This window comes from Tupaia chinensis, unplaced genomic scaffold, assembly GCF_000334495.1.
Source record: "Tupaia chinensis unplaced genomic scaffold, TupChi_1.0 Scaffold000070_1, whole genome shotgun sequence".
NCBI classification, from domain to species: Eukaryota; Metazoa; Chordata; class Mammalia; order Scandentia; family Tupaiidae; genus Tupaia; species Tupaia belangeri.
The window spans coordinates 432,644-458,175 of NW_006159530.1; the positions used below are offsets into that span (position 1 = coordinate 432,644).

The window sequence follows — 25,532 nt, forward strand, 5'->3', positions numbered from 1 at the left end:
AAAGCAGGTACCCAACATTTTGTCTATGGAAAGAGCTTTCTCTTGAGAAAACAATCTTAATCTGGTTTAGAAACATTTTCATTGGGAGGCCAGCAGTTGGCGTGGTGGTTAAGGTGTTGGACACTCCCACATGGCTGACCATGGTTCAAGTCCCAGACCTGGTGGCTCGCTTTCTCACTTTCCCTCTTTCTTTCTCTGGTCAAATTAAAATAAATGAACAAATAAATAAATAATGATTTTTTAAAAAAAACCTTACTCATCAAGAGAGAAAGGTTTGGGAGCTAGTATCTTATCCTTGGGAAAATATTTCAGCAACCCATTCTGATGAAGAAATTTAAAATCATTCTGACTTTTTAGAGAGGCATACATAACTCAAGTTGAACCTTATGAAATTACTGCTATTTGACTCCTGAAAATGACAATTTTGTGTGGTTCAAACCTAATACTTTTCTGTGTGAACCAAAGGGGAGGCCAAGGTCAGCTGGGCAGGTTTGGGAGTTTCCTGCAGAGTCCGACCTGCGAACTGTATCTTAACATAGCACTGGAGTTTGTACTTACGAGGGCTTCGAGCTCATTTTTCCTCTGGCAACCTTGCCACATTATCAGGTTTGTATTAAGTGTCAAAATTTTCCTCTCGTCAAAATGTAAACCGTGGCTCATTCTTGGGCCATCTGTTGTACACTAATAGTTTTGATTTATTCTTCGCCGTCTGACACACATCCTGATGGTGCAGAGGCAAACTTCACATTTCCTTTCACTGGCTGTGGTTTTATTGCATACATTAGCAGCACAAGTACTGCGTTTATATTAACTATTTATATGAACTGTTTCTAGTTCAGCGATGAGTAATGTACTTTGCTTGCGTTTTTACTGTGAAGAGAAACGGCATCATAGATATTTTAGGAGACCTTTAAAATGATTACCTTCTACTTAATTTTTACTAACCCCTTTATTCCCCCCCCCCCACTCAAAAAAAATTCCCCCCCCCCCCAATTTTTATTTTCAGGATCTGTCACTGTGTGTGTCTTTAACTTTAATGATTTCAGGTCTCCTAATTGCCATGGCTGTAGTGAATGTACACTTTGGTTTCTGGACAGCAATGAATATAACTACTAAAAAATGACATTAGTTCCAAACGTTGTGAAATTAGATAACTTGGAAAGGCCTACTTCTGATTACTGCTTTGGTCCTCTTATTTACTTATTTTCAGAATAATTTAACATTTTACGTAAAGTCCCCCTCACGATGTGTCGGGACCAGTCTGGTGAACAGGGCAAATGAAGGAGCGGCGGAGAGGGTGAGAGGCAGACACAGCAGTAGGGAGAGGGGCGCGGAGCCCCAAGGGCTGAGAGCCTGGGCGCACTATTTCACAGACAGCTCATTCTGTCCTAAGCAGGGAGTGAGGAGAACGTTCTCCACCTGCTACGTGAGGAGCAGCAGGCTCCTGAAGAAAGATTAACCCTTGCTGGCTATTACTGTTATCTGGGACAAACAGTCCTTATGGACCCTGGTCCCTGGCGGGGACAGTGCACACATTCTTTCCTGTTGGATCTGTCTTAGATAATGATCCACGTAGTTTTCCATGCTGGTCTCAGTCTAGTGTTCTGGACTGCATGCTCCCAAGACTGTCCCAACTGGTTGCTGTGCCATGTGTTTCCTCGTTTGATCTTATTTTTCTCTGGGTTACATCTTTATTCTATCAGATGGTTCCAGCAATGATGCATACAGTCTATATTTTTGTCTATAGAACACTATACTTTTTTTGGTTGTTGTTCATCAACTGTTTCTTCCCTTTGCACCTCACACCCACCCTCTCTTCCACCCACTCCCCTCCCTTACAATCTCTAATACCTACATTTATCCTCTCTGAAAAATTCCGATCTTTCCATTTCTGCCACTGAGTTCAGACATTTGGTGCATATTGAGTAGGAATACACAGTGCGTATCTGTCAAAATCTAACTCACTTCGCCCAGCATTAAGTCTTCTGTATTCGTTCACTTTGAATCTGATGATAGAGTCTCATTGTTTCTTATAGCTGAGTAGTATTCCCTAGTATATATGCACCACTGTTTTCAACCCAGTCATCAGTTTTTGGACACTTGGGTTGATTCCATAGCAATTGTGAATAGTGCTGCAGTAAACATGGATGTGCAAGTGTCTTTTCGACTTTTTTCCTATCCTGTAGGTAAATACCAAGGAGTGCGATTACTGGGTCATGTGGTAGTTCTACTTAAAGGTTTTTAAGAAGCTCCATATTGTTTTTACAGAGGTTGTCCTAATTTACATTCCCAGAAACAGTGTAAGAGGGTTCCTCCTTCACCACTGCCTCGCTAGCACTTGTCTTTGTTGTTTTTTTTTTTTCATCCTCCCCATTATAACTGGGGTTAAATGGTATCTCATTCTGACTTTAATTTGCATTTCCCTTATGACAAGAAACTTTGAACATTTTTTCATGTGCTTTTTGGCCATTCATAAGTCTTCCTTAGAGAGTTGTCTATTCATTTGCCCATTTTTAAATTGGATTACTCATTTTTTCTTAATAGGTGAGCTGCTTGAGTTCCTCTATGTTCTGGATAGCAATCCCTTGTCCGAGGGATAATCAGTGAATATTTCCTCCCATTCAGAGGGAGATTGTTTCTTTTGCTGGATGTAGTCTCACTTGTCCATTTTGGGAATTATTGTCTGTGCTTTAGGGGTCCTATTTAAGGAATCTTTCTTATTCCAGTGTCTTCAAGAATTTACCCTGTGGTCAGCAGGTGGCATAGTGGTTAAGGTGTTGTACTCTCACATGTCCAGTTTGAGTCCTGGATCTAGTGGCTTGCTTCTGACTCTGTCTCTCTGTCTCTCTCTGGTAAATTAAAAAATAATAACAAATAAAATTAAATAATTATTTTTAAAAAAGTGTTTCCCCTAAGTTTTTAAATTTAATTTTAAAAATTTTTTAAAAGAGGTTTTTGCTATAGGGCACGTGCGCTCACCAGACAGACAGAGAGAGAGAGAGACAGAGAGACAGAAAGCGAGAAATCACCCCCCAGGGGCGATGGCCACGCCGCAATCTCTTCTCCTCCATTCTCCTCTCAGGTTCTTGGGCACGCACGCACACGCGCCTGGCGTGTTTTAAGCCACCGGGTCCAGGACGCGAACCGCGGTCGACTACGTGGGAGTCCAGCAACATAGCCATTACGCTAACTGCTGGACCCAATTTTTTTCATTTTTAAATTATTATTATTTTTTTTATACACTTGATTGTTATACATCATTTGGCTTGTAAAGAGAATTTACGCAACATGAGGTATGCCTCAGACCAGTCCAGTTGAGAATACCATACGTGTTGTCATCAACAGGTAATAAACATTTCTGTGTCCCACAAATGCCTTACTCTCTATTTGTTCTCCCTGATTTCCTTCCCTATACTCTTCCCTTTCTCTCACCCTCTTTCCACTCTATCTTCAGTGTCCATAACTATTTTAAATGCTTTTATGTCCTCCAATCTTTTCGTCTCTACCATAGAGTGCAGACAGTTGGTATATATTAAGTGGAGACATACAGTCTCTCTTTTATAGTCTAGCTTGCTTCACTCAGCAATAAATCTTTCATAATTCCACTTTCTATTAAATGTCAGGGTCTTGTTTTTTATGGCTGAATAGTATTTCATAGAGTATATGTGCCAGTCTTTCTCAGTCCATTCATCTGTTTGTGGACATTTGGGTTGGTTCCATGTCTTAGCAATTGTGAATAATGCCACAATACACATTGATGTGCAAGTGCTTTTCCAACTGAGCATTCTCCTGTCCTTTGGGTAGATACCCAGGATTGGGATTGCTGGATCATATGGTAGTTCTATTTGTAGGTCTTTGAGGAACCTCCATATTGTTTTCCACAGTGGCTGGACCAATTTACATTCCCATCAACAGTGTAGGAGAGTTTCCCTTTCACCACAACCCAGCCAACACTGATCATTCTTTGTATTTTTAATCTTTGCCATTTGGACAGGGGTAAGGTGGTATCTCATTGTGGTTTTAATTTGCATCTCCCTTATGATGAGGGATGTTGAGCATTTCTTCATATGCTTTTTGGCTATTTGTATGTCTTTAGAGAGTTTTTGGTTCAGCTTATTTGCCCATCTTTTAATTGTGCTAATCAGCTAATCTTTTTTTTTTTTTTTCCAGGTAAGCCACTTGAGTTCCCCGTGTATTCTGGTTTTCAGTCCCTTGTCTGAGGCATAATTTACAAAAATACTCTCCCATTCAGAAGGTTGTTGATTCACACTAATTACTATGTCTTTTACTGTGCAGAAAATTCTTAATCTGATGTAATCCCATTTGTCTATTTTGGGGATTATTGCCTGTGCTTTGGGGGGGTTCTTATTTAAGAAATCTTTGCCTTACCCTGGTGTTTCCCACCTATTGTTTTATAGTTTGAGGTCTTAGGTTGAGATCTTTGATCCATTTTGAGTTGATTTTTGTTAATGGTGTCCCCTAAGCTTTCTACTAATAAGTTTAATAATTTGAGGCTTTACATGTAAACCTTTGATCCACTTACTTGAGTTGATGCTTGTTAATGGTAGACATAGGGGAGATAGGGTGGTTCTCTTATTTTTGAGGCTTGATGTCTCTTTAATTTGCTTAGCAGTTAGAAGATAATCGGTAAGGTGAATGAGGTACAGTGACAGAAGAAAACAAAAGTTCTAGAATAGGAACACAGGTTAGAGAAAATTTAATACCAAGCTATTTTTGAAATAAGGGTAGATATTATTGTTATTTTTTATCTTTTTTGACAGTTCTCTGTATTGCAAAATCAACCCCTTCTCTGGAATCCCAGTGGGCATGGGCCAAATATAAAATGTTAAAAGGCCATTGTTGTTAATGTTGGCTTGATATTCAAAATGTTTTTGCCTTGTAGACAACCATGTTATTCCAAGGAGAAGCTGCTCAGCGTCACAAGTGCAGCCTGTTGCAGACTGATTTTCCTCCATTCCTAGGGGCATTACTAGATATTAAATACATTCCTTTAGATCAAAGACAAAGGGTTCCAGCCTTGAGCCAGAGTTTCCAAATACAGAAGAAGCTGTCTTCTGTAGTAAAGTAGGGTCTCGTAGATGGTTAATTAACAAGAGATTAAAGCAGGGAATCACTCTTTAAAAACAATATGTGTGTATCTTTATTTCATACAGTTATATAATGAGCACTCATTAGCCATTTTTATTTTTATTTTTTTAGAGATTTTTGCTATAGGGTATGTGTGCTTACCATAGGGACAGAGAGAGACAGAAAGCAAGAAGTCACCCACCCAGGGGGGCTGGCCATGCCACAATCCTTTATCCCCCATCTTCTCTTGGGATCTTGAGCATGCATGTATAAGTGTCCGGCGTGAGTTTTAAGTCACTAGGTCCAGGACTCGAACCATGGTTGACTACATGGGAGTCCAGCAATGTAACCATGACTCCATCTGCTGATCCCATTTGCCAGTTTTTTAATGTGGTGCCAATGCTCTTTCCTGCTGTTCATAGATGCCATTTAGCATCCAGATTGCCTTTTTTGTGTGTTCTCATAAGTCATCGACCATTTCCAGTATCAGTTACAGTTACTTTAAACTAGAACAGGAAGTTAAAGATACTTGTTAAAAATGCCGAGTGTAGACTGTTACGGCATTTTGCCGTGAGAACTTTTCTTTTTTTTTATTTATTTATTTTTTGGAGAGGACTTTGCTATAGGGCGCATGTGCTCGCCAGACAAACAGAGAGACATAGAGACAGAAAGCGAGAAATCACCCCTGGGGCGATGGCCACGGCGCCCTTCTCCTCCATTCTCCTCTCAGGATCTTGGGTCCGCACGCACATGCACCTAGCGTGAGTTTAAGCCACCGGGTCCGGGACTCGAACCGCGGTTGACTACATGGGAGTTCAGCGACATAGCCATTACACTAACTGCTGGTCCCTAGAATCTTTTCTTTTTAATTGCCATGGGGCATGTGCACTAGCCAGAGACAGAGACAGAGAGGCAGGAAAAATGAGAAATCACCCCCCAGGAGGGATGGCCACGCCGCAATCCCTTCTCAGTTGTCCTGTCATGATTTGTGTATGCACACACATGCTCCCAGTATGTTTCTCAGACCACCGGTTCCGGGACTCAGACTGTGCAGTTGGCCATATGGGATCCAGCTGCCTTAGCCTCCAGACCATCTGGAGGCTGAGGAATTTTTTAAAAAATGTATTAAATTGTGTTAAGTTTTGCTTTCTTTTCACAGTTTATTTGATCATTTATGTAATGTTTTATTATATTACATAATTACACTTCTATATACAATTAGCAAAAGTAGTTTAGATTAAAAAAACATGAGTTGCAAATGTTCAGTGTACTATGGGCTTATATTAGGGTGTTTTATAAAGAGACTGCGAAGGGCCATGTAATCTAGTAAGTCAGTTTCTAGTCTACCTGGGTGTGTAGAATCAAATTTCTTTTTTTTTTTTTTTTTTTTTTGAGAGGTTTTTGCTATAGGGCGCGTGCGCGCGCCAGCCAGACAGAGAGACATAGAGACAGAAAGCGAGAAATCACCCCCCCAGGGGGGAATGGTCACGCCGCAATCCCTTCTCCTCCAGTCTCCTCTCGGGATCTTGCGCACGCACGCACACGCGCCCGGCGTGAGTTCTAAGCCACCGGGTCTAGGATGCGAACCGTGGTCGACTACGGGGGAGTCCAACGACATAGCCATTACACTAACTGCTGGTTCCCTAGAATCAAATTTCTTTTTTTTTTTTTTTGAGAGGTTTTTGCTATAGGGCGCGTGCGCGCGCCAGCCAGACAGAGAGACATAGAGACAGAAAGCGAGAAATCACCCCCCCAGGGGGGAATGGTCACGCCGCAATCCCTTCTCCTCCAGTCTCCTCTCGGGATCTTGCGCACGCACGCACACGCGCCCGGCGTGAGTTCTAAGCCACCGGGTCTAGGATGCGAACCGTGGTCGACTACGGGGGAGTCCAACGACATAGCCATTACACTAACTGCTGGTTCCCTAGAATCAAATTTCTTAACTGTCAGTCAGACCTTAATTTTATTGTGAATTACTGTCAGTCAGATCTTCAACTGAGCAAGATGTGTTCCTATTCATTTGATAAGTCAGTCTCTAGCCATTTGCTTTCTTAAAAAGAGGAGAAACAAATATTTGGATGCTTTGTTATGCACTACTATTGTGTCTGTTTCTAATAAATGCTTAGAAGAGTGAATTGAGAGAGCTGTGTGAAAAGAGCCTATTTTCCCATGTATAAAGTTGCATAACATTGGAAAACTGACACTTTATTTTCGCATCGGAATGTTTTGGTGTTCCCCTTCCCCTGCCCTTTATGTCTCTAACTTCTGGGAACAAGAGCAGCAGAGAATTGATTTTAATGTTTGCCCACATAGTTTCATCCCTGAAGATATCCTGCAGTATCTAAGCCCCGTAAAGGCTTTTTAAGAGTCCAGTTGAAGACGTCTTAAAATTAGTGACTTAGGTTTGAATGACAGTGCTGAGATATATCATATTTATTTCTGTGCCAATATCCTTTCTTCTTTTCCTTTTTCTTTTGAGTAGTTTTGCTTTTGTTACAGTTGGGTTATTTTAACTGACTTACCAAGGAAGAAAGGCAGGACGTGGGGGCAAGGGGAAGAGAAGGAAAGCTCCTCTACTAGCTCTACTACTCTGCTAGATTTAAGAGAGTATCGAGAAGGCAGGATAATAAACATTATTTTTAATGCTGTTAAAAACTAACAAAGTTAGGGAACCAGCAGTTAGCGTAATGGCTATGTCGCTAGACTCCCATGTAGTCGACTGCAGTTCGCGTCCCGGACCCGGTGGCTTAAAACTCATGCTGGGCACGTGTGCGTGTGTGCCCAAGATTCCGAGAGGAGAATGGAGGAGAAGGGATTGCGGCGTGACCATCCCCCCTGGGGGGTGATTTCTCGCTTTCTGTCTCTATGTCTCTCTCTGTCTGGCGAGCGCACGCGCCCTATAGCAAAAACCTCTCCCCTCCAAAAAAAAAACAAAATTAACAAAGCTATCCCTGATGAGTCTTACTGAGATTCCTTTTGGCTGTATTCCTTCTGTACTGTCTCACAAATTTTTAACTAGTAATTAAATTTAGATTTAAACTTTGAGTGACAGAAAATTCAAAATATTGTATCCTAGGATAAGTCATGACATATCACATTTTTGCATATAAAAATACATTATGACTTTTCCAACAACCTAACAATAGTGGCTTAGACAAATTAGAATTTCATTTATTTCTCATGTTGGTTCCAAAGATTATTTTTTTTTAAAGAGAGATTTTTGCTATAGGGCACATGCACTTGCTGGAGAGACAGAGAGACAGAAAGTGAGAAATCCCCCTCCAAGGGTCATGGCCACACCACAATTCTTTCTCCTCCATTCTCCACTTGGGTTTTTGGGCATGCTTGCACATGGGCCTGGCATGAGTTTAAACCACTGGGTCTGGGACTCAGACTGTGGTCAACTACATGGGAGTCCAGGGACATGGTCCCAAAGATCTTACGGTCACTTCCTGACCGTCAGGGTCCCTGTGTCCTCCTCTTCTGTTGCTTTACAATCCCAGTTTGCAGCTTCCATCTCACGGCCCAAGATGGCTGTTCCAACTCTGGCAGTCACGTCTGCCTCCCAGCCAGCAGGAAGGAAGAAAGGGAAGGAGGAGGGCGGCCGTCCAGCATTACCACCTTGAAGAGGTTGCACGTGTCACTTCTCCTTTTGACCCACTGGCTGGAATATGTGACCCCACCTGGTTGCAGAGGAGCCTAGAGAATATCAGCCATACTCAGGGTGCTTTGTGCCAACTGCATGCCACAGGTCGTGCTTTCACTCTAATTCTGTAGAAGGGGAGTGTTACAGGACAAAAGGCTATTTCTGTCATAATCCATGTTGTTTCCTCAACAAGATAAAAACCTGGACTTAACATCCTTAGAAAGAAAGTGCTGTCTGTAGCACGGTGTTCACACGGCAGGGCGCCGTGCTCAGAGTTTCATTATAATGCCTGGTTAGAAGTCAGTGAACGTCCATCGGTAGGTTCCCTAGTGCGCCTTTGTTTCCGAAGATGTGACTAAGAGGATTCATGATCTAAAACAGAGTGGGATGAACACGTGAAAGATGATTCAAGATGTACCATTGTGAGGCTAAAGAACATTTATTTTGAGGAGGTGAAGGTAAATGTTAAATAACTGCAGTGTCCCAGCAATATGGATGCATTTTGAAAAACTTTGCTATAGGATGTTTGTGTTGGCTGGAAAGAGACTGAGAGTGGTGGTAAGAAAGGACCCGCTGGGAGGAATTGCCATGCCAAAACGCCTTCTCCATTCTCTCCTCGGGATACTGAACATGTACGCATACATGCCCAGTGTGTTTTTCAGGCTGCCATGTCTGGGACTTGAACCATGCAGTCAGCCATGTGGGATCCAGCTGCCTTAACCAAATGCCACAGGCTGGTCTTGTACGTGTTTCTATTGAAGTGCATGTTACCAGCTTTGGTTCCCCGTAGTTCTGGCCTTTGAGCTGCTTGGTAAACAAGCACTTTAAATTGCAGGCTGTTTCTCTAGTCCTCAAACCTTTAATGATGAGAGACAGTCAGGTTAACTGGAATAATTTACATGCTGCAAGATGAGATTCTTCTTTTTCATGATAACGTGGTTTTTGGCTTTCTTCTGCAAATTCAGAACTACTTTGCTGGAAATTGACTAGAGAGGAAGTAGGAGGCATTATGTTGGGCAAATTATGTTTAAAAACAGCGTTTAGAATGGCATCTCGACTTTAGCAGGAAACAGAATTCAGTCTGAGCCTGACCTTAACCCACAACCAGTGGAATCTAAGTGCGTTTATTTTCACAATAGCCTTAATTTGGGTCTTGCGAGTTTTCTGGTTTGTTTTCTCATCCAGTTTAGAGGCCCCAAAGCAGTATTTTAATAATAGGAATTAAGCTATTTATAATTTCCATGGCAAGAAGATCAGCAAATTGTACTTTTTCTTGGTTATGCTATGTTATCTTACTTACAAAAATGTGTGATCTTTGTGTCTAACAATGCACTTAAAACAAAACAAAAAAGCCGCTGTGCTGCAGTTCTGGAATTCTAACGGTGCTTTACTCACCACCACCACCCCACCCCCGCCCCTTAACAAACATGTTCTCATGGAAATGTTGCCTTGAATTACACAGAGCATAGTTACTGGAAACGTTTCCTGCACAGTTCTGTTCACATACCTCGATTTCAATTCGTTTTTCACGTGCTAGATTTTTTATTAGTTTTGCTGATATTTGCAGTTATAATCAAGACTTTGAACTAAGTTGCATTGATTTTTATCACACTTAGCTACATCAAAGTCTCCTTTTTTTTATAATTTGCCAGAGAGTGCAAGCACTCACCAAAGAGAGAGAGAGAGAGAGAGAGAGAGAGAGAGAGAGAGAGAACGTGAGAGAACGTGAGAAAGCACCCCCAACCTCCGTGGGTCTTGGTCATGCTGTAATATCTCTCCTTCATCTTTCCCTCCTTTCAGGATATTGGGCATAGGGGGACCAGCAGTTAGTGTAATGGCTATGTCACTGGATTCCCACATAGTCAACCGTGGTTCGAGTCCCGGACCCGGTGGTTTAAACTCATGCCGGGCACGTGTGCGTGCGTGCCCAAGATCCCGAGAGGAGAATGGAGGAGAAGGGATTGCGACGTGGCCATCCCCTCTGGGGGGGTGATTTCTCACTTTCTATCTCTCTGTCTCTCTCTGTCTGTCTGGCGAGTGTACGTGTCCTAAAGCCAAAAAAAAAAAAAAAAATCTCCAAAAAAAAAAAAAAGGATATTGGGCACACATATGTGCCTGACACCAGGTAAGGGACTAAAGCCATGCAGCTGGCCATGTAGGGATCAGCCATCTTAACTACCACACCACTGGCTGGCCCAAAGTCTACTTTTAAAAGCTCCTTAATTTGATTATTTTTAAAAAATTCGTTATTATTATTATTTTAGGGTTTTGGTATATGTATTTTTAAAGTTTATTCATTCATTCATTCATTCATTCATTCATTCATTCATTCTACAAACGAGAGGTAAGCAGAGACAGGTACCCTCAGCAGGATCTTCATGCTCTGTCGGCTCCCAACCTCAGCCTGGGTCACAGACTTGGGTGTGTGTACCCTGAAGGCTGGGGGAGTCCCAGAACTCAGACCCGGAACCTTTCCCGTGTGGGTCTAGCACTGTCGAGTAGTGCACGATCACTGCACTATGAGCTGGCCCCACGTCAATAATTGGGCCAAAAATTTTGTTGAGCTAAAAGTTCCTCTTCTTTAAAAATAGGTTTGAGGGCTTAGTAGGTGGCATAGTGATTAAGGCACTGGACTCCCATATGGTCAGCTGTGATTTGCGCCCCGGACCCAGTGACTTGAAACTCAGACCAGGTGCCTGTGTGTGTGTGTGCGCCCAGAATCCTAAGAGGAGAATACAGAAGGGATTGTGGCGTGGCCATCCCCTCTGGGGGGTGATTTCTTACTTTCCATCTCTCTGTCTCGCTCTTTCTCTCCAGCCAGTCCACATACATTGTAGCAAAAATCTCTAAATAATGATAATAATAATGTTTGAAAATGATCATTTAGTGGGTAGATAACGTCAGTGCCTTGTGTCATCATTTAGACTAGCGCCTGCCATTTTACAGGGCTGGAGACTGAGCCCCAAAAGGATATGTAGCTGCGTCCGGTCGTGCAGCCGTGTGGTGACCCACTGGAACTGGAGCCCTGGTCCCAACTGCCTGACCAGCTCTCCTTGCAATGCCCTGCAGCAGAGGGGCTATCGGGACCTTGCAGTTCCCAAGGATACTGCCTAGTGCCTGGTCATGGTGGTCGCTCAGTGAATGTGCGCATTAACAAATGGATTTTTTAAAAAAGTGTTTGCTATAGGGCGCGTGTGCTCGCCAGAAAGACAGAGAGAGACAGACAGAAAGTGAGAAATCACCCTCCGGCAGGGATGGCCACGCCGCAATCCCTTCTCCTCTGTTCTCCTCTCGGGATCTTGGGCACACACACACATACACACACAGCGTGAATTTAAGCCACCGGATCCGGGACTCGAACCACAGTTGACTACATGGGAGTCCAGCAATATAGCCATTATGCTAACTGCTGGTCCCAACAAATGGATGTTTCTTGATGATTTGCAGTAAATTGCTTCTAAGAAAGTTCAAATAACTTATTTTTCGTGGTCCCAATGAAATGTTGGCGTCTTGGAAACCCTGACTTTGGCCAGTTCTAGGACTAAGCCAGTTGTCGAATGTAACAGATTGTTTTTTGTTCATTTTAGGATCACCTGCTGTTACCAGCCACCACCCATAACAAGACCACAAGACCAAAAATGTCAATTGTATTACCAGCAATAAACATTAATGGTAAGTTGGAATTTTGGTTTATGAATGACTTGCAATTCTTTTGTTTAAACAAGCTTCACAGATTTGCTGTCGGGGGGCCTTTCTAGTACATATACAGAATGAGCAGCTCCTGGTGTGTTCTAGCTCTTTTTTTTTTTTTTGAAGTTTCTTTCTTTCTTCAGATATAGGGGGCAACCTCCACAGGTTCTCATGCCTCACTCAGCTAGCCCCTCATCAAGGGCATGTATGTACCCAGATGTTCAGGGAGGTCTCTGGACACCAACCCATACCCTTCTCTTGTGGGTCACCTCACAGAACCCTTCATTACTGCTGCGCCACCATCAAGCCCAGCCCTTCTGCTTGGTTCTGCCAGACAACTTGTAAACTAGGTTTTTTGAACTCAGAGTGGTTTCCTGTGTTACCTTAATGTTGGTGTGATTCTAGACCAAGCCACAGAGCCTGTTTATGTTTAATCTTTTATACGAATGAGTTTGGTAGCGACAAGTATTGTGATTGCCTTTTGTTCTACTACTAGTACTGGGTATTAAAGAAAATACAAATAGTACTGTACTGCTTTAAGACTACTCAAGGATGGTGGGACCAGCAGTTAGCATAATGGCTATGTCGCTGAACTCCCATGTAGCCAACCACGTTCGAGTCCCGGACCTAGTGGCTTAAACTCACGCCAGGCACGTGTGTGTGTGTGCCCAAGGTCCCAAGAGGAGAATGGAGGAGAAAGGATTGCAGCGTGGCCATCCCCCCTGGGGGTTGATTTCTCTCTTTCTATCTCTCTGCCGCTCTCTGACTGTCTGGCGAGTGCACGCGCCCTATAGCAAAAACCTCTCCAAAAAAAAAAAAAAGAAAAAAAAGACTACTCAAGGATGTTAAGGCATAGCATACCTGCTTATGATCTAGAAGGAAAAATAGGACAAGCACAGAAATGATTGTACTCCAAAGAGCAAGTCTCATAAGTAATGTACAAAGTACTAAGGACATTTAGTGCAGGAGAGATTACTTCCAGTTGGGTGCTTTGTGGAGCAAAGGAGTAACTTATTCCCAAGCCATCTGTGTGTTATAAATGTGCACACTGTGTGTTATTGACTAATAGCTTTCTCTGACACATCATATTAGGCTTACTGAAGGAGGAGAACTGGCCAGCTTTCTCAAGACCACTTATTTGGCATAATAAAATTATGGGTACGTTTTCTGTCTAGTGGAAAGAACCCCAGACTGTATGAGGAAGAGGAAAATGAAAAGCCTTTGAACTAACCTCTAGTTGAACCAGTCCACATTCTTATTGATGATCCTACTTCAGCCATCAAATATAATTTGAAAACAAGACATTGGATTTGGGGGATTCTAGATTAACCCAAATTAAATGCAGTCTTTAAGAAATAAGTATTGGGCCAGTAGGTGGTGTGGTACTTAAGGCACTTGATTCCTACATGGTCAACTGCAGTTCAAGTCCCAGACCCAGTGGCTTGAAAATCACAACAAATATATGGCTAGATAGATGGAGAGATAGATAGATAAAAAGAAAGAAAGATAGATAAATATAAAAAAAGAAAGAAAGAATTATTACTTATCATAAATGTTAAGAGTACACAAGACTAGAATTTCAACAGTTGTATGCAGAGAGCTTATTAGAAACACTTAGAAGGCAACTTTAGAGAGATAAAACAATTTTTTGTTGTTGTTAAAGCAGAAAAATTTATGATATTAGTCTTACAAAGATGTTCCAAATAAATTTAAGGAAAAACCCTGCAACTTTGAGAACATCTCATTTTTTCGTAGGAGCATACCTGTGAAATGATTCATGGAGCAATCTACTACTACCTGAATGGCAATATATCCCGTGTATCATATTGTACTCCAGAGAATATGTGTAGGCAATCTCATCTATCCTCTCCCAGAGGTCCCTGGGTTTTTCTGCTTGAACTCTAATAGCTCTGGTCAGCTCATGCTCAGAAGGGCTATTTTCCTTGCTCCATCAAGACAGAACTCACCTAATTTTAGCCTTCTGATATTGGGCTCTTTTTTTTAGGTTTCTGCTATGGAGCATATGTACTTGCCAGAAAGAGGAAGAGAGGGAAAGTGAGAAATCAGCCCTGGGAGGGATGGCCACATTATAATCCTTTTTCTCCCATTCTCCTCTCAGGTTTTGGGCACGCACGCACATGTACCTGGTGTGATTTTCAAGTGCTGCATCTGAGACTCAAACTGTAGTCTGTCATGTGGGAGCCCAGGACCATAACCATATAGCAACCTGCTGTCCTCCAATATTGAATTCTTAAGCAAGAAAATGCCTGATTTTATTTTATGACATTGGGCAGTTTGTTCATATTAAAGAAAAATAGTAAGATGCTGTCTGACTGTTTATCTTGACCCATGGGCTAATTTTTGAAGATGTATCTTTCACGGATTTGGAAAATATCATTGTTAGAGGTCTCTTCCTTTTTTTTTTTTTTTTTTTGAGAGGTTTTTGCTATAGGGGGTGTGCACTCGCCAGACAGACAGAGAGAGGCAGAGAGACAGAAAGCGAGAAATCACCCCCAAGGGGGATGGCCACGCCACAATCCCTTCTCCTCCATTCTCCTCTCGGGATCCTGGGCACGCACGCACACGCGCCCAGCATGAGTTTAAGCCACCGGGTCCGGGACTCAAACTGCTGTCGACTACGTGGGAGTCCAGCGACATAGCCATTATGCTAACTGCTGATCCCAGAGGTCTCTTCCTTTATAATCTGTTTCAGACTCTATAAACAGGGTTTTTAATTTTTTTTCTTTTTTAGAACATCAGAAACTATTAGAAAAAATTGATTTAAATTCAAGAATTTTTTTAAGGTTGTTTATTTCTTCCATGAGAGAGAGAAATAGAGAGAGAAAGAGAAAGAGACAGACAGACAGACAACCCTGAGAAGATGCCCACACCACACTCCACTCCCCGTTGTCACTGGCTCTGATCATAGACATGCACACGGCTGCCCACCGTGGCCAGGAAGGTTCCGGGAAATAAGCCCCAGACGTTACCTGTGAGTCCCGGGGGCTACCTCCCTGCTACTATCTGGCCCCAGTACCCATCGCATCCCGAATTGGCCACACCTTCCTCCTTACCTAGCCCATGGCCCTCTGCTGCCACACTCTCTGGCAGACACTGTTTGCTCCCTGGTCCCTTCTTCTTAGGCCCCACTTGCTGAAGAACACCCCACCCAGCTGTCCTTTTTAAAATTAGAGGTGCGTGTGTGCACTCTCCAGAGAGAGATGAGCACGGGGATGGTCATCCCAAGTCTCCTCCATCTCTCCCCGCTTTGGGATTTTGGCACTCACACACATGCTGCCAGGTCCAAGACTCCAGCTGTTTAATCGGCCATGTGGGATCTGGCTACCTTAACCACAAGGCCACAGAACTGCCTCGTTCCCCACCCCCAAATCTCCTTTTTAATGCCTCCTTTCAAGTGCCCCAAAATTACTAGAAAACATCACCCAGTTAGGACAAATAGGTTTACTTCAAATTTAAGACCGTCAGTGTCAGTACTGGTGGTCATTGCTGGCAAAGTCCCTCCCTCCGAAGCTAGAAGGTCTCACCTTCTCTTCTCACATCTCCAGTATCCCCTCTCCTCACCCCTTCAGCTAATGAACTCACCAAATGCTGCATTGAGAAAATCGATGTCATTATGTAAGAGCTACCTCATGTTTCCACCGCCACCGGCCACCTGCATCAACCCACCAGTTCACCTTCCCTCCTGGTAATGCGGACAGAAAAGTCTGGCCCATTGTATCTAAATCCAGCTGCGCTGGTCACTAGGTCCGCGTCACTGGGCAGGTTAATGAACTTTCTTGGTACCTCATCTGTAAAACGAGGATATTCCTAATATCAGAGATTTTCATCTTGGGCAGTTGAGAAAGTTGAGTAAAATATATTTTTTTGGTCCAATCCGAGTTCAAAAGTTGCATGTGACTTGGAAAGTAAAAAGGAATTGTGATTCCTCTCTAAGTTAGGTGGAATCTGCAGATCTTTTAGAGGGTGGCAAAGAGCAGGAAGTGGAGACAGAAAGTCAGATTTTTATTGCAGTACACTGCCAAAGATATCCAGGAAGAGGAATTTGATTTTCCAATTTGAGCAAAGTGTATTATATCTCCTGGTCAACGTCTGGTCCTAAGCGACAACTGTATTAGGGTCGTCGGAAAAGACATGACACGTTTTTGCATAGAAAAACAGAAAACTATGTCATGGCTTTTCCAATGACCCAATGTAATGGTTATATTTTGTGGTTTTAAGCTGTGGAAAAGTTTAAATTAAAAAATAGCTAAAGGGAATAGGATATGGGCGTGAAATTAATGCCATTTAGAAATTACCAATCATGGCCCAGCTGGTGGCATGGTGATTAAGGTGCTGGAACCCACACGGCTGACCATGTAGTTTGAATCCTGGACCCAGTGATTTTAAAATACGCCAGGCATGTGTGTGTGTGTGTGCATGCCCAAAATCCTGAGGGGAAAGTGGGGGAGAAGGGATTAGGGTGTGACTGTTCCCCATGTGAGGTGCTTTCTCACTTTCTCTCTCTGACTCCAGCGAGCACATGCACCCCCCAGCAAATTGAACAAACAATAACAACAAAAAAAGAAATCCCCGGTCACTTCATTCTGTGTTCTCCAGGCTAGTTTCTTTTTGTTGTTGTTGTTATCTATTACTCTTCAATTTTACATTTTTCTTTATTTAAATCCCTTTGTCTCATAAGAGAATCACACACAAATTAGTGAAGCTATAAGAAAGTCCTTCTGGGGCTTGCCCTATAGCTTAGTGGGTAAAGAGCCCAGATCCCCCATAGCTAACCAAGGTCCAAATGCTGGCCTAGGCAGTTTGAGAAACATACAGAGTGCAGTGTATGAGTGATCAAAATGTTGACAGGATGGAGAAATGGAGAAAAGATTGTGGTCCCTTGAGAACCAGCAGTTAGCATAATGGCTATGTCACTGGACTCCCATGTAGTTGACCGCGGTTCACGTCCTGGATCAGGTGGCTTAAAACATGCCGGGTACATGTGTGTGCATGCCCAAGATCCTGAGAGGAGAATGGAGGAGAAGGGATTGCGGCGTGACCATTCCCCCTGGGGGACGATTTCTCGCTTTCTGTCTCTATGTCTCTCTCTGTCTGTTTGGCGAGTGCACACGCCCTATAGTGAAAACTTATCCAAAAAAAAAAAAAGATTGTGGCCCCACGCTGGGGTGTCCCCTCTGTCTCTCCATCTCTCTGGTGAGTTTAAGTGCCCTTTAGCAATTAAGAAAAAAAGCAAATCTTTGTTTCTGCGTAAGTCTTTTTTTGGGGGGGAGGGAGTAGAGGTTTTGCCTTAGGGCACATGGGCCTTACTGGAGAGAGAGGGAGAGAGAGAGGGGGAAAGAGAGAGAGAGGGAGAGAGGGGAAGAAAGTGAGAAATCACCCCCAAGGGGGATGGCCATGCTGCAGTCCTTTCTCTTCCATTCTCCTTCCAGGATCTTGGGCATGCACACACACATGCCTGGTGTGTGTTTTAAGCCACCGGGCCTGGGACTCGAACCATGATTAGCCATATGGGAATCCAGTGATGTAATTGCTATGCCATCTGCTGGCCCTCTGAGGAAATCTTTATACCAAGTAATACTGAAGGAAAGTAAAGTACTATTGGGTTGTCAGAAAAGTCATGACGTATTTTTTTCTATGTTTTTCTATGCAAATATGTGTCATGACTTTTCCAACAACCCAGTAGGTATGCTTTGCAAAGGCTTTTTAAAAAGATGGTAGAGAGTTGGCAGAGCAGTGGATGACGAGTTAAAATCTATTGCTATTTAAAAACCAACAACAACAACAACAAAATGCTGGAAGTTTCACTTGTGGTACTATCAGTCAACATTTCCTGTTTTAAAATTATTTCCACTTAAGATGCAGTAAAACGGCTCATTTGATTTATTTTGCTCTTGATAAATAATTCAGTGAGGTAGAACATAGACAAGGCTTTTGCCTGTTTTAACGGCAGCTACTCTGTAGATGTCTGTCATCAGGGAAGGGACCAGGAAGGCCGCCATCAGCAGAGGCTTTCCGCAGACTGGCCGCCACTTTGGCTGGTTGGCGTTTCCCAGTGCCCTTCCCCACTGTAGCCATGTGCCTGCCAGGTGGCGCGTTAGTGATTCAGGTAAACCACGCCGTTTCCCAGACTCCACTGGATCACTGTGAACAAACGACTTCCAGGCTGAACCGTAATTGTATTTCATTTCAAAGTAACTTCCACATAAAGAAAACCTAGAAGAACTTACTAGCAAGGTGGCTTATGCTGGTGCCGGCACGCGGAATGTACTTTTAGTTCGAGAGGGCCTAGCAGACGGGTGGGAAACAAACCAGCCGAATAAATGTGTGGTGGTTTTGGTTTTTGTTTGGTTGCCTTAAGGCATCTGTGCTCACAGGAGAGTGAGACAGAGACAGTGAGGGGGAAAGTGGGAAATCAGCCCCCAGAGGGGATGGCCATGCCACAATCACTTCTCCATTCTCCTCTCAGGATCCTGGACATGCATACATGTTTGCCCAGCATCAGTTTTAAGCCACCAGGTCTGGGACTTGAACTGCGATCAGCCATGTAGAAATACAACAACTGAACCACATGCCATCTGCTGGCCCCATGGTTGTCTGGTTTTTTGTTTGTTTGTTTGTTTGTTTTTTTAATATTTGCAGCCTTGCATTTTCATTACAATTCATTCCCTTTCTGTGTTACGTAATTGCACTCAGACACTTGGAATGGAGCCATCTCTTAAAACCACGTTTTAATTTTTTTGAAAGCATAATCATATTTCTCTTTTTGACTCACTAAAAACCATTAGTAAAGTCTCCAGTTGAGAATTTCTACTGAGGAAAAAAAAACACTATTTTCCTGAAAAACTTATTTTTTCTCTCAAAATGCACAGATCCATTAATTATAGCTGCAGACATGATAATGAGAGTGAACAGTGACTGACTACAGAAAGCAATGCCTTCGGCAAGACCTGCGTTTCCGTCTTGAGTGCTGGGCTGATTCCGTAGTTTTCTACTCACAAAACAGTCACCTAAGGGACGCAGTGTATGACTCAAATTGTCTTTTGAATTTGGGTAAAATGTGGCTCAATTCCTCAGGCCCCTTCCCCTTTAAAATTTATTTCATGAAGGGTGAAAAATGGGGAAGGAGGGGCAGGGAGGGACCCCCTAGCAGGGTCTTGGCATGCCATGATCTGGCCTCTAGCCTCCCTATCAGTCAGTACAGGTGCAGGCTGCATGTTCTGGTCACCCCAGGATCTGGGTTTGGGCCTTCTCTGTGGCACAGCAGCGTCTTACCACCTGCACCACCATGGCTAGGCCTCAGATCCCTTTCCAGCTCACCTGCCCCCACTGATGCTGGGATATTCGTTCCATCTAGTCTAGACCAATAGCAATGATTTAGATCCGTTCTAAATCAGAATCAGGATACTAATTCATTTTTTTTTTTAAGAGAGATAATTTTGCTATAGGGCACGTGCACTCAACAGAGAGAAAGAAAGCAAGAAATCACCCCCCAGGGGGGGAATGGTCACACCACAATTCCTTCTTCTCTGTTCTCCTTTGGGGATTTTGGGCAAACATGCACACATGCCTGTGGCGTGAGTTGAAGCTATTGGGTCCAGGACTTGAACCGCAGTTGACTATATGGGAGTCCAGTGATTATGCTATCTGCTGGTCCCACTAATTAATTTTTAAAAAGAGAGATCATTTAGGTACCAGGTAGAATGAATGTCCAGTGACTATGATACAGAATGAAAAATTAGAAGGGGGCTGGCAGATGACATGGTGGCTAAGGCACAGGACTCCCACATGGCTGACCACAGTTCAAGTCCCAGACCTGGTGGCTTGCTTTCTCATTCTCCTCTCTCTGTCTCTCTCTGCTCAAATGGAATAATAACATTAATAAAATTAAATTATTCTTTAAAAAAGAAAACAAAAATTAGAAGAATGTGAAGCATAATGGAGTGTGGATGATAGCCTCAGTTGTACCTTGGGAGATCAAAATTCAGGACCATAAAGGAAGCTTAGAAAGTGCCTATCAGAATAGAGAGAGTATAAGGTGTTTATGACTTACCTAAGAATTACATCCACTTACAAGAAACAAAACACCACAACTAGGATTTGGCTTAAATAAGCATTTTTTTCCCTCTTTTTAATTTAATTGAGATGTTCAGAGCAAAGAATCACAATGAATGAGTCCAGTTGCTGGTGTTAATTCAACAACTTAAGACTTCGAAGGCTAAGATTGCGGAAATTCTCTTGGCCTTTCCCAACTGTTCACAAAGTGACTGCTGTAGCTCAAACATCATATCTGTATTCCAGGCAGGAAAAGAGAGGAAAGCGTGGTGTCTATCGGGAAAGCAAGTTTCCAGAAATTCCTAGCAGACTTTTTCGTCTTACTGAACATAAACTGTGTCAGATGTTTAGGCCTAGCTTCAAGGAAGGCTCAGAAATATTAATGTTTAACTAGGCTTTAACACACTGTGATCTGAAAACAAATGGGAGTTCTAGTACAGAAATAATGCAGACTGGGTGGGCAGAGCCGCAGCTGCTGCTTCCTGCAGCACTCCATCTTATGCCTAATTGGAATTGAGCAAGTTTTCCAGGAGGAGACAGTAAAGAGAGGATTTACATTGAAGATATGAGCAATACATGTTTACTGCATGGGATGCAGCCAGATTTAGGTCACTAATGAGTTAAGTAAGTGACTTTAATATCTAACACGATGAAGACCCTGTTATGAATACTGTTGCTTTGGCTGAGGACTGTTAATAGTAGGAGGAACAAGTGAAGAAAGAAGATGGTCCAGGAGGAAGGGTACAGTGAGCTGAGCTGCTGCGGGGGTGTATGAAGACACATTGTAGTGATCTTGGGGTGAGGTGGTTAAAGGTGTAGAGTAGGGACCAGCAGTTAGCATAATGACTATGTCACTGTACTCTCATGTAGTCGACCGCAGTTTGAGTCCCAGACCCGGTGGCTTAAACTCACGCTAGACACGTGTGCGTGCCCAAGATCCCGAGAGGAGACTGGAGGAGAAGGGATTGCGGTGTGGCCATCCCCCCCTTGGGGGTGATTTCTCGCTTTCTGTCTTTCTGTCTCTTTCTGTCTTTCTGGCAAGCGCACGCACCCTATAGCAAAGCCCTCTCAAAAATAAATAAACAAACAAACAAACAAACAAATAAAAATAAAATAATAAAGGCTTGGACTAGAAGGAAAGGAAAAATTGTGAAGGAAATTCCAAAGGAAAACTCTATAGCACTTGGCAACTGATAGTTTATGGAAGAGAGAAGTAAAAGCCCGTTTCATCGCTTCGGGGCCAGAACACTACCATTCAAAGAAATGGATAGATGGAAAGGACCGCTGTTAGATTTAGGCGTTTTGAATTGGAGATGGCATTGGTGGGCATTTTTGTGTGACTGTTGTAACAGAACATCATCAGTGATCTTGACTGTCAGCTTTGGATTCCGCTTTCCTTTTCTCTAGGTACTGCCAGCCCCTCATACATTGGTACCTGTCCCTTTATCTAGCTCTCTCTCCATCTCTCTGTTGCTGTCTTAGAATCCTCATTCACTGTCCCAAGGTCTTTACGAGATACAGAACTTACGGAAATAGAGATGGGCAGCAAGAAACACGAGAGTTAGAATCCGAAGAGGTAAGAGGACTGAGCTCCCTCTCTTTGCTTATTTTTCCCCGTTTCCTCTTCTTTCTTCTTTTTTGTGCTTTGGGCATGATGGTTAGGGTTCCTGAGGCTAAGCTCCTGTCTGTGTTGTTGCAGTGGTATCCGAACTGATCTCTTTAATTTATTGTTTTTCCATCTTAATCGCCACACTTCTTAGTATGTACTTCTTCCAAGATGAGTCATCCTCACACACTGCTTTCATTATGTCGTGATCCTTCCCAAGAACCAGCAGCGGATTTTCAATGACAATGGGGTACCTTAACCTGGCATTAAAAGGTCAGGATAGCGTGTCTCCAAACTGCCCGCTTAACTCCATTCTAACCAGATCATCGTACTTACTAGCCCTTGAATCTGTATTAATTAGGTCTTTCAAAAACATTTATTTGGGGTTAGCCAGTGGTTCAGACTGCAGTGCTGGACCCACATGGGAGGATCCCAGGTTCGGCTTCCAAGTCCCTCTCTGCACATCCAGTGCACACATGCATGCCGTATTCCAAGCTTAGAGCTCGGTAGGGCTGTGCCTCTCTCTCTCTCTCTCTCTCTCTTTCTCTCTTTCTTTCTCTCTGTCTCACTGTTTCATGAGACAGAGAGAAAGAAAGAGAGAAAGAGGATCACGACATAATGAAACGGTTGTTCTGTAGCTGTCTCTTGCCTCCGTGGTTTTCTCTGGTTGACCATATTTCCCTCTAGTTCTTGGAGTCATCAGCGTATCCTTTTTTTTTTTTACTCTTCCCAGACCATTAGATTTCTTACACTTAGCTTATTCTTTTCTAAACCCTTTTCTATAAAGCAAGCCATAAAATAATAGATTTTGGGGGGCCAGCAAGTGGCGTAGTGATTAGAGCACTAGATTCCCACATGACTGACTTTGGTTCAAGCCCTAGATCTCAATCATGCCAGGTGTGTGTGCGCATGCCCAAAATCCCAGGAGGAGAAAGGATTTCAGTGTTGCCATCCCCCCTGATGGGAGATTGCTCACCTTCCCTCTCCCTGTCTTTCTCTGTTTCTTTTTTCTCAGGTGAGTGCACAGCACACTCTCTGTGACAAAAACCTTACATTTTTTTAATTAATTAATTTTTTTGTTTTGTTTTTGTAAAATGGCAAAAAGCAGGGCTGATGGTAGAGCTGCCTTTGTGTATTTGAGATGCGATCACTTTGTTGAGAAGGATCACTGTTTTGGTCATCTGCTGCCAGTTGCACATTTGTGTCTTTCAGGTTTTGGGTTAGTGATGATTTACTCTATAGGAGCCTTCACAAGCTCCCAGAGATTTGATTAGATCAGCTTGCCTCGTTTCTTCCGGCATATCCATGCTGCTTCGACCCAGTTGGAACCAGTTGCTGAGCCCATTGTACCTAACTGACCTTAAGAGCCCCCTTCGTTTTCAGTGAGATCATTTTCACCCTTTCTCCCTTGTGGCAGAAATCTGTTTCTACTCAGACAGATGGTTTAGCTTTCAACAAATAAAAACTAGAACTCAGCGTCTGTAGAAGCCAACGAAGTTGATGTGAGCCTTCTGCGAACTCTCCAGTTTCTGAATTCTTTATTTTATACATATGAAGCTTCTCAGGATGGGTTTCTCCTTGTGCTGGGAAGTGAAAAACCTTGTATTTTGTGAGGAGACGGAGACATTTCACATAATCTCAGGATTTTGGTTTCCAGAGGCTTCGGCTGGTGAGCAGAGGGCTGACTGCTCTGTGTACTCTCTTCTGCTATGACACCAGCTGAAACACGGGGACTCATAACTCTCTGGAGAGTGTTCCGTCGGCTTTTCAGCACTCGCCTGATGCTCTCTCTGCTTTATTTAAGACATCTGCAAGCTGGGGGGGGGATAACAGGCCAGGTGTACTTGTTCAAGACACCCGTTTTTGTTCCCATCAGGAAATAGCCCTCCTCTTGAGCTTTCATAATAAAGGTTAGAAGGTCCTAAGAAATCTGTATTTCATTTTTAAAAAATCTAGGATCTTGAAATTGAACATATGGGTACAGATTGTTTATTAGAAGTTCATGTATTGAGAGAGAACTTTTGCCTTAGGGATCTTGAGGATATTGGACAAGAGTTGCCCTTGGACTCAACCAAATGTTCATAGCAATATTTTTCTTTAAATTTAGTATAGATTTTACAAAAACAAGTATATGCCTTAAATAAAAGATTTAGGTTAAGTAATGAGACAAAAGTGAGCTGTGAAATAGTTTACTCCTAGAAAAGGAGTTAGGAAGTCCCCGTAAGCAGCCTCTTGAAGCTATCTAAGCCCACGTCCTTATTTTCACTCTGCCTCCTGTGTAGGACAACACCTTGTGTGACAGTGCGCTACTCGGCATCGTTACAGGACAGATCAGGACAGAAAAGCCTTATTACTATTCATGTATTCAAATCATAAGATATTGGGGTTAAAGGGCTTTAGAACAAAATTTTCCATGTTAACGTCCTTCCAGGGCTTAGACTCCCTTCTGCGACATTTTGCTTAGTAGCCGACTAGTTGAGATAGAGTCACCTCCCCAGGTTGAGACAGCCTGCTTTGTATAGCTCTGGCAATTTGTGAATTGCTCCTTTCGGTTTCTTACTCTGCCTGTATCTCTGCAGGATTATATATTAATACAGCATTTTTCCACACGACTGACCTTCAGCTCTTTGTGTCCTCTGAGTCTTCATATACCAAGACCGTCCATGTGAGGGAAGCTCTTGTGCTCAGGGTTCATGGTACCTTAATTTGGGTTGTTCTCTTCTGAAGGGGCTCTGTTTTGTTTGTTTGTTTGTTTGGGGTTTTTTTTGAGAGTTTTTTTTGTTATAGGGCGTGTGTGCTCACCAGACAGACAAGAGAGGGACATAGAGACAGAAAGCGAGAAATCACCCCCCAGGGGGGATGGTCACGCCGCAATCCCTTCTCCTCCATTCTCCTCTCGGGATCTTGGGCACGCATGCATACGCGCCTGGCGTGATTTTTAAGCCACCGGGTCCGGGTCGCAAACCGTGGTCGACTACGTGGGAGTCCAGCAACATAGCCATTACGCCAACTGCTGGTTCCCTGTTTTTTTGTTTTTTAAACTATAGGGCAGGTGTGCTCACTAGAGAGGCAGAGAGAGACACTGAGAGGGAAAGTGAGAAGCCACTTAAGGCTATGCTGCAATCTCTTTTCCTCCACTTTCCTCCTGGGATTTTTGGCAACACACACATGTACCTGGCATGAATCTCAAGCCACCAACTCTGGGACTCAAACCACAGTTGGCTATATGGGAGTCCAGTGCTTTAACCACCATGACCCCTTGAAGGGGCTGTTTTTCACACATGTTTTAAAGAGAACTAATGAGTGCTGAGCATAAAGGAGTAGCTCCATATTCTTTTTTTCTTTTGGAGAGGTTTTCGCTGTAGGACACGTGCGCTTGCCAGACAGACAGAGAGAGACAGAGAGACAGAAAGCAAGAAATCACCCCCC

At 43.2% G+C, this 25,532-nt stretch overlaps 1 protein-coding gene across 1 annotated transcript in view; it reads left to right on the forward strand.

Moving 5' to 3' along the window:
• The window catches only part of ATF6 (activating transcription factor 6), a 255,241-nt gene that overhangs the window by 185,994 nt on the left and 43,715 nt on the right, over positions 1-25,532 (forward strand). Inside the window, exon 18 of the mRNA XM_006142264.2 lies at positions 12,322-12,406. Within this exon, the coding sequence (XP_006142326.1) occupies positions 12,322-12,406 (85 nt within the window). The remainder of the gene's footprint in view (positions 1-12,321; positions 12,407-25,532) is intronic.